This window comes from Streptopelia decaocto (genome assembly GCF_964273445.1).
Source record: "Streptopelia decaocto genome assembly, chromosome: 8".
Lineage (NCBI taxonomy): Eukaryota > Metazoa > Chordata > Aves > Columbiformes > Columbidae > Streptopelia > Streptopelia decaocto.
This window is the reverse complement of record NC_138662.1, coordinates 20635603-20645465: the sequence shown is the minus strand read 5'-3', so window position 1 is coordinate 20645465 and position 9863 is coordinate 20635603. Positions and strand designations below refer to the sequence as shown.

The 9863-nt window shown below is 44.5% G+C and overlaps 1 protein-coding gene across 23 annotated transcripts in view; it reads left to right on the top strand.

Annotated features, from left to right (window-relative positions):
- Nucleotides 1-168: 168 nt before the first annotated feature.
- SLMAP (sarcolemma associated protein) overlaps nucleotides 169-9863 on the top strand; it is a 66797-nt gene continuing 57102 nt past the window's right edge. For 22 of the 23 annotated variants that reach the window (XM_082059802.1, XM_082059798.1, XM_082059804.1 and 19 more), the window contains exons 1-2: nucleotides 169-322; nucleotides 453-1836. In XM_082059802.1, the coding sequence (XP_081915928.1) occupies nucleotides 1639-1836 (198 nt within the window). In that variant the 5' untranslated portion in view covers nucleotides 169-322; nucleotides 453-1638. The remainder of the gene's footprint in view (nucleotides 323-452; nucleotides 1837-9863) is intronic. The other variant, XM_082059799.1, reaches the window with a different exon arrangement.

Sequence of the window (9863 nt, the reverse complement as noted above, 5' to 3'; positions counted from 1 at the left end):
TCACCCCGCCGCCCCTCACAGCCCCCCCGCGCTGCCCCGCGCACCCGGAAGAGGGCGGTAGCGGCCCCGGGGCGGGGCCTCAGCCGCTGCCGCAGCTTCAGCGGGCGCAGTGCGCCTGCGCATACCCCGGCCTCCCGCATGCGCAGCCGCCCGCGCGGGGGCTGGAGGCGGCCGCCGCGCCTTCTCTTTGGTCAGGCCCCGCCGAGGCGGCTCCTCCCTCCGCCACCGCCTGCCCTCCCCCCGACCCCCGCCCCTCCCCGGCAGCGCCGCGGCTGCTACACCGGGTAGGTTTCCAGTCACTATGGCGGCCGCTGCGCTGAAGGTAAGGGAGGGAGCGGAGCCCTGGTGCGCCCCGTGCCTCCCTCGGGGCCGGGCAGCGCTAGGCCGGGGGGAGGCGCGGGGCCGCGCCGGGCGTGGGACGCGTCTGACCCGGTTTGTTTTCGGCTCTGCAGGTCGGAGGAAAGTTTCCGTGGTTGGCGGCAGCCTGAGAGGCAGAGCTACCGAGCGGGAGGCGTCCGGGCCCGGCCGCCAGGCCTCTCCCGCCGCCGCAGGGCCGGCCGGGGCCAGCGGAGCCGCGCCGGGGGCGCAGAGCGCGGGGGGCTGAGCGCGGCCCCTCCTCATGCGCAGCCACCTGCGGACGGGCTGAGCGGAGCGCAGCGCAGCGGACGCCGCCTCTCTCGGCCCCGCCGCGCCCGGGGGCTTCTGTGGAGACTTCCTGGAGCAGCCCCCTGCTCGCCCCCCTCCTCCGCCGGCCCGCGGAGCCGCCGCCGAGCGCCGCCCGCCCGCCGGAGGCACCGCCTGGGAGCGACCTGTCAGCGCAGCTCGAAGGGCGGCCCCGCAGGACCCTTCCCACGCGGCGCTGGTCCCCGGGAGAAGGAGAGTTCGGAGCCCTGTCCATGCCTTATCAAGTTCCTTATCTGAGCGGCTGCCTGGAGCTGTAGAGCAGTTCAGCTGTAGCTGGTGTAGGAGAGGAAAGCAGCGTAGCTCTGGTACCCCATCCTAATGCGAGGACCACCTTTTCTGCTCTGGTTTCACATACGAAGATGGTGAGATGCGGATTGCCATGTAAAGCGATGAGATCCGTGTTGTGGATTGAGGGCTTCGTGTTCACCTTCCAACTCCTGGCCTGAGGACGTGGATCCTTCTCCCTCGTCCCCCTTCCCTAAACCTTTCCTTGCTTACATGTTGCATTGGTCAGAATTTTGGTCAGTATTGTTTACGGAAGGGGGGGGAAAGAAGGCAGTTGAGAGGTTACAAACAAAAGTACTTGTATGACTCATCTACTTGGACTTAAGATATCCTATCCCTCTTCCAAGGAGCCTTTGCTTTTCTTTGAAGGAATCAGATGCTTATTCCTATTCTTCCAGAGGAGGATGGATTGAAAGTTGTACATTTTAGACTTTTTTTGGGCCACTGCTGATATTATTAAAAGACATAATGGGGCTTTTTCACTGGAGTATTGCCAGAGTTAGTTTACACACTGAAGCAATGAGTTGTTAGGCCTCTTACACAATAATGTTTGTCCTGCTTTAATATAAAGTTGCTGTGGAGGTTTGGGTCAGGAATTGTGGAGGACAGTCTGCATCAGAAGAGGCTCTCTTCATCTCTGGTCCGTGTGGCAACCCCAATCTGTCCTCGATGCCTTCAGCCTTGGCCATCTTCACTTGCCGCCCGAACTCTCATCCGTTTCAGGAGCGTCATGTCTACCTGGACGAGCCCGTCAAGATCGGCCGCTCGGTGGCTCGGTGCCGGCCAGCGCAGAATAACGCGACTTTTGACTGTAAGGTGCTGTCCAGGAACCACGCTCTTGTCTGGTTTGATCATAAGACAGGCAAGGTAAGATGTTTGCTTTATTTAAAAATAACGAGCTGCACATTTGTTTTAGCAAGTTCCTGTAGCTTGCAGATCACTTTGGTTTCGCTGGAATAAACATGGTTGCATGTGGAAGGAGTGAGATTTATGTTGTAGTTAATGATTACTTTTCAGGTAAATTAATAATTTCTTACTAAGTGGAAACTTTAAATATTACAGTAAGTACATACAAGTAACAGTTGAAAATGGTGATGAGTACTGAATAATTTGCTTGTGTATTATTGCTGGAAGTAGGTAATTTTGAGGCAAATAATACAAAACTGAAAGCACAGGACTGTGTGAATATAATGGTGTTACAGTATTCTTTCAAATGCTGAGAAATTACCATTTTATCTAAGCATGTTAATAAATCTCATTGAAGGAGTGTCAAAAAGTGGATCTAAAAAAAATGCTGGGTTTGTTTGGAACTCTTCCTACTTGCCTGAAATTTTATAGGGAGTATTTTGTTGTTTGGGTCTGATAGAAGGTTTGTTCCTGGCAGCAGGAGTGTAACAAATGGCATACAAGGTATTTTCTCATCGATAGTGAAAATGTTTTGTCTCAAGTGTTCCTCTCAGAAAGACTGATTATCTCGTTAAGTGAAATTTGGGGGTTCTGTAGTGCATGTTTTGTCCACTAGGGATTGAACTGGGACAAGTAAAGTTCTTTTACTTAATGACAGTCAAGTTAATTTAAAATTCCTAGCAAGAAATTAACAAAGTGTAGGTTTCAGTTGCTTAATGCTGTATTTTTTTTCAAATATATTGATGTTATGCCCTAGAACTTCACATGCTTTAAATCAGCTCTGGCTTTTAGCTCTGCAGCCTGCACTTCTATAAAATGTGGTCAGTGTAGCTCTTGATTGTAAGAATAATATGATCTGTAATTAGTGCAGCATTTTTTATTAGTATGACACAGCATGTGGAACAGTACAACGCAGTTGAAATTCTTAAACCTCCCATTGTTACCTGTCCCACATTATGCAATACCTGGGCATGATGGGACAAGACAAGCATTTAATTTCTTAAGGCTGGGTTATGGCTTGGCTTTCAAGTTGCCTGCACATAATTGTGCAAACTGCTATCTGTATTAGCGTTTCATTAAGCGTGTTGTTTTGGCTCTGTTGTGTACGTGATGTGCGTTCCTGGACACTAGAAGACAGCTTAAACTGAGAATATTTAATGCAGTTGACTTTTAAACGTTTCTTGTTTGACTCAAAGTAAAACGTGCCCATTTATTCTACTGTTTTAAATTTAAAAGTATTATGCATATAGCTTTTTATCAGCATTTCTCATTCTAAAGATTTCAGGACTCCCATGTGCTCTTTTATGGTTACAAACGGTGTAGCCAGATTAAAGATGGTTAATTTGACAAAGCATTGAGTGTTGAGCAAGTCTAACTAATAGATGAGCTTAAAAGACCGTCAGCTGTGGCTTTTTTGTTTGTTTTTAAATTTCAGTGAGCTTTGACTTTTCTAATACAGGTCAAAAAATCATACGCTTATTCATTTTCTCTGGCTGATCTAAACCAGCAGCTTGGTTGTGGTGAATCAGTGGGTGGTGTGTGATAGTTGCTGACGTGTGCCCAGGTGCTGGGGTTCTGGACGCAGGTTGCCCAGATCAGCTGAAGAGGGGCTTTGAGATCAGGTATAGAAATACAGGAGTGTAAATTTTGCCCGTTAGATCTCGTAGTTCTGTAAACGGTTTAAAGCATTGTTACTGATATGGAGAATTTTTGATTCTGTGCTTGTTTCTTGCCAATATGGTCTGTTTTTTTCATCTGGTTGAATATCTATCTGAATGATAAATGAGAAATAGTAGTTGGAGGAGAGGAAAAAATACATTGTTAGAGATAATAATACAAAATGCTGTTGTGAAAAGGCAGGTAGATGTCAGTAAATACAATCTTAATCGCAAAACCTATTTTAAGGCATTCAGTGGTGTTTTCAAAGGACAAATAAAAACATAAAACTGTGCCGGAACATTTGTGCGCAGGAATGTTTATCATTGTTTACAGAACTTCTGGTAAGTACATCTTGTTTAGGAATCGGTCATTATCCTATCGGTGACCTATATGTAAACCCACATAAGTTCTTTTTGCCGCAGCGTTTGTAAACGTTTCTTAGAAGCTTATATGGGACTTTAATGCATTCTGGGGTTTATGAAAGATAAAAGTCCTTGTGGTGTTAATTTAGTAACAGAGAGAAACCTTCAAATAACTCAAAGTAATTAATGAGTGATCTGGGCCTGCAGTTTCATGAGTGTGGACTTTGGCAACCCCGGTTCCTGGCGTTCCCAGTCTCTGTGCTGCCTCCTGAGCTGCCGTTCAGTTCTACTCCAACAACTCATTTCTTTTTTCTTGAGGGTTTGGAGTTTTGTTTTGTTTTAGTGAGTCATGTGAGTGATCCTGTTTGCTGCATAGTCTGTAAACCTTTCTATCAGCATCATCTGTAAAGGGGAGGAATCGAAGAGAAAGGAACACGAGTAAGGAGCAGCAAGGGAACTAACTAGTACACCTTTTTTTAAGGCATAGGTAGACAAAGTGAAGTATGTCGCATAAGCAGACCAAGTGAGAGATGACATGGTATTTACAGCTGAAAGATGGGAATGTTTACTTTGTATAAAGACACTTTAATTATGCATGGAAAAAGTTATGTGCCCAAAGGAGATCATGTCTGTGTAGCATCAGCATTATTAAGGATTAAAGGAGGATGAGTCTTCAAGATCACCAGTAAATAGCAATTAAAAGCAGATATTTAAAGTTGGATTTGCTTGTTAAAGTGTTTTTAACATAATGTGTAAGATAAAGATGGAAAGAGGTGATGGGGAAATATCCCTACTCAGACTTTTTCTGTGCTTAGTCATACTTACAGACAACCAGTGCGATGCCTCCTTTTGCTTGTGTTTGTAGAGACAGCGTAATATCTCCTTGTGGATTTTTTTATACAGCAATAACATTAGAAGCTTATGCTTATAATTGATTTTTTTTTGAGTAATTACAAGTTAATGAATCTTTTCAAGAGTGAGTCACTAGATCTGTAGGAAGTGGATGTTATGCTGAGCATGGAGTGTTCCAAAAAGTGTGAATCAAAGCAAACCAAAAAGTGGGTCGTAGTTCAGAAAATCTAAATATGTTTGTTCAGCTTCTCTCGCTGCATATGGGCAGAAACTCTGTAAAAACTGCTTAATTGAAATAGCCTTAAACTTTGTGTGTGTGTTTAAAAATAAGCAAAATGAAGACCCTTGGGAATTTGTATGTGACTTCTCCCAGGCCGAAATGCTTCTGGCAGATGTGGCGGCAGCTTTTAGTAGAAACCCGAAGTTTCCGACAGATATCCAGGCTTCCAAAAACTAATATATTGGAATTATTCAGTGCCTTAGATTGTTGTGAGTGGCTGTTATAAGTACCTTTTCTAGAGAATCCATTGCCACAGTTTCCCAAAGGCACTGATACAGTGTATGAGAAATGAAGTATTTTCTTAGACAAAAGGACTCCAGATAACTGGTCATTTTTAACAACGGAAAAAACCCCTGTAGGCACAAATTTCTGTGTTGGAGTGGTAGCTAATACCTTTTTCATTTAATTCAAAGTGGGTATGAATTGAGTTGAACAGATTCATAGTATGTTGGTTACAGAAATGCCGCCCCAAAGCAGGAGCCGCCGAGGTGCAGGCGGAACGGCCAGCGGGGCGTCCTCGTGGAGCCCCTGCGGAAATCGGGGAGCACGTTCTGGAGCACAGCGCTGGGCACAGCAGGAGAGGGGGACCCGGTAACGGTCAGTAGAGGTTCAGCACGGATAAATCACATCTGACCAGTGCCATTGCCTTGTATGATAAAATGCCTAGATTGATGGTAAAATGGATTTGTGGGCAAGGGAGAGCGGTGCCCACTGTTCACCTCACCTTCAGCAGGGCTTTTAACCATTTCCCACGGTGTTTTTTTGTCTAAGTTAGGGCACTGCAGTCTGTACAAACAACTAGATGAGTGAAATAAAACCGGTTTGAGGCTCAGGCCGAGGGTGGGTGGTTAATAAGTGGCGTCTACCTGGGTGCTGGTGACAAGCAGGACACTGCAGGAGTCCATGTTATGACCTGCCCCCTTTAACGTTTTTATCAATGACCTCAAGGACATGGTGCAGTGCACTCGAGTTGGAGATGACACCAAGTCTGAGAGCGTTGGTCTGCTGGGGAACACGTTGATATGCCCAAGGGCAGACAGAACGTCAGGAGTCGGAACAAGGACGACTGTGGAGTCTTGTGCGTGGAGGGGAAGAGCCCCGGCAGCTCGTTAGACCAGGTCCAGGGTCCTGCATCTAATTTTGGGCCATCAGTGCAAGAAATACATTGGTAAACAGGAGCTGAAAGATTAGATGCTGTGTTTTCTTGCTGTGTTGTACTAGAGGTAAAAGTATATTGACCATGGAAGAAAGAAGAGAAAGAACTTGTAGAAAGGAAATATGTCGTTCACTTAACACTACACAGAATGTGCTGTGGAGATAGTTGGGCAAGAGTCAAGAAGTACAGGACAACTTCTCTGGGCATCCTGTTTGTTCAGAAGTATTTTAGCAAATCCATCTTACAAAATTTAGTGGGATGTGAAAAGTGGTATTTGGGGTTGCAGGATTTTAATGGGATTTTCTTTTTCTACTGCTTCCTATGGAGCAGTAGGATACTGCTGCTGCTGTAGGATACTCTGTATACTCTGTAGGATACAGAGTATCCTGTAGGATACTCTGCTGCTGATCTGATAAGGGATGTTTAATTTCTCATGTATCAGTGGCATTTCTGTTGATAGATACCATGTCATTTGTTTTCCCTCTATTACATCTTTTCAGCTTTGTGTTATCATTGTCATCCTTGCGAGCTGAACAAACGTTTTGTTTTTCAGTATTTTGGCTGCTTACATGTACAGTCTGCAGAGTCTGTAGAGGAGCCACTTTATCTTCCAAACATTGAAGGTTTATTTTAAGTGCCCTGGGAGACTGACCTGGGATCTGCCGTAAGGTACTAAGGTGAAATTTCAGTGCTTAGATGCTTTGGGTAAGAGGGTGATGTCAGCCAGCCCTGACATACACCTGTTAATATTTTTATGTAAGTGCTTTTCACCCTGAGTGAACTATCCATTTTTATGCCGCCGTGATCACAAGGGGATTTGGGTATGGAGGTCTCTGTTCCGGCAAACGTCCCCACTGCAGGGGTGGGAGCGCTGGGGGGTCCTGGGAGAGGTGAGTTGCTGCTGCTGCTGCTCAGGATTTCAGCAGAGCCACCAGCCAGAGCTTACTGAACCTCAACAGATTTGGTCGCTTTGTTATCTAATTAAAGCGACAGAATTCTGTGTGCTGTGCAGGGCCATGTGGGTCAGTGGTGTCTGTGTCAGTCTGCTACTGTGGTTGTGTTGCTTTGAATCCGATCTCCCTAAAACTCTGCAAAACATGTGGACAAATTTGTTGCGTTTTGGGTTTTGTCGTTTCTTTTAATAGGCAATATAAAATGAAAATGATGATTGTTCATGGAACCTGGCAAGTGAAAGGGAAGGAAGAATGCTGTATCCGTCCCTCAAGCGAGGAATTTTACAGGCTATTGCTACTAAAGTACACGATTGTTTGTTGTCTCTGGATTTTCTCTGGAGTCACGTCAACAATTGCTTCCTGTTACCGTCGTTCACTTGCTGAGACTTTGGATTATCTAAGAGCTCCAAGTTGAGTTAAATATTGCTGTGACAATGAGTGAACGTTCCCAACTTGTCTCTCTATCCAGAAACATTCCTGCTCGCAGCAGAAGGAGCGGAAGGTTTGCGGTATTGCCGGGTTTTCGTTGAGCATGGACAAGGGCTTTGTCAGGCTGCTGCAGGAGGGGGAACCTCAGGCAGAGAGATGGATGGGACTGGACCATCCTAAGCCCTGCAAGAAGAGCTGTCTGTCCGTCTGTCCACCAGAGACGCACAGCACTTTCCTTTGGGAAGAGTAATTGTGCTGGAGCCAGACAATCGGATCCAATTTTTGTGATATGTTGTACCAGACACACATGTACGTGATTGAGCAGTGTCTTAGAGTTTATTTCAGTCTTGAGAAAGTATAAAAAGATGATGAAGTTCCAGCGGACTTTTAATAGAAAGTTCAAACTCCTGTAGTAACACTGTAGTTGAGCAGAAAAGCACCTAATATACTAGCAGCACTTTGATTTTTTTTTTTTTTTTTTTTTACTTTGGTAAACATATAAGAAATACTGGGATTGGTTAAGGGCACGAGGAATTGATAATATCTTTGCGAAGCTAAGGAGCATATTAGTATTGATGGTAGAACTATGGTGCATAGTGAAATAAAATATGTGCTATTCTCAGGCCTTTTTAGGTTATAGAATAGCAATACCTGTTGAAAAAACTGTGGAATTGATGATGAGAGAGGGTCAGTCACAAATGTTCAATAGTGTGAAAAAGTTTGAACATCTTGCTCAGTTTTGGTTTTCACATGATAATTCAAATGTGTTGAAAATATTTATTAACAGAAAAACTTCAGTGTAGGAAGAATGCAGCACCTGAGATAGATAGAGGAGCTGCGTAAGAACAGAGAAGTGACCTCTTGTTCTCATATTAAGAGACTATCGAAAATAAAACTCAGAACAAGTAATGAATGCTGTATATTCTCATCATTACAGTTGTAGTAGTTCTATAAAAATCAAACTAATGCAAGAGCTCAAGATACAAGAGTTGTGGATGCTTGTAACTGTGTGTTGAATAATAACCTTTTGAAAGGCAGGAATGGAAATGCTGATGTTTCAAATCAAAGAAGAAAAGCTGGTATGGGCCAAAGAGGTATTTGTACAGCAGGTTCTTTGGAAGACGTTTGGTGCTGGCTGCTGTTTGCCCATGGCATTGTTCCTATCTGATACGGCAGGTTTTGTTCTTAACTTGCACTTTTTCAGAGTTGCTCCTTTTCTGGATGTTGAGCAAGATGAAGTTTAAACATAGATTTGCTAAAAGTTTGATGTCTGATGCAATATTATGACTGTGTTTTGAGTGGGATTTTGCTTGTTTAATACCCACTGCCAGCAGATTTCAATGACTCTGCTTTCCTTTCCATTTTTTAATTGATTTTCTTGAACTGGAATACTTCACTGTGTAGGGTAGAAGCCAGATCTCTCGGTTTTGCAAAGCTGGGCTTTTAGCCTGCTTACCTGTTTGCCTTTTACATTTCTGGTGACCTTTCCCATAATTTCTGGCACAATTAATTGTCATTCTTCTCCTTTTTGTTGTCGTTAGCTATAATAGTTCAATGGACTTGGCATTGCAAATCAATGTTGGTGGTATTATTACTTGTGATTTTATTCTGGCGTTGCAGTTTTCTGCACTTAGTGTTCCCAGGTGCTTGAAGGATTGGGAAGATTTAGCTAGACATAATAAGTGACTTGTAATTCTTCACATTTTAAATTTAGTTATTAAAACCAAAGCCTTGAATTTTGTATCTGGTTGTGAAAGGATCCATTCTGCAGCCCAGCTGTTTTTTAAAGGTCTTTGATCTTGGTAGGTAATTGCAGCTCCCTGTCGTTTTCTTGCTATCATTACAGGGATCCCCCTTGCTGAACGCCAGAGGACTTGGGAGGCTCCGCGGAGTCCATTTAATCACGTATTATTAAAGGGCAAAGTATAAGTTTGAAGTTTCTTTTGTTTCTCTGGGTTCCAGAACTGTAGGTCACTGTTTATAGTCGGGGTGGTATTTGCTCTAAGGGAAGTTCCGAACTCTGAGCCATGGCCGGGCTGTCCGAGGGCCCCTTGGCTTGTGTGCGCTCTGAGTCCAGCCCAGTCCTCTGCTCCACAGCAGCTCTCGTTAGTTCTGGTTTCTTGTGAATTTGGGGTACAAAATTAATCCCTACCAACAAATAAGCTTCTGAGGCTCGGGTCAGGCATATTTGCTCAGTCGGCTGTGTTGCTGTTGTCTTACGTTCTGAACTTTCAGTGTGTGTATATAAATATGTATGAAATTCAGTCTTATGAAATACCTGGAGGATTTCTTTTATA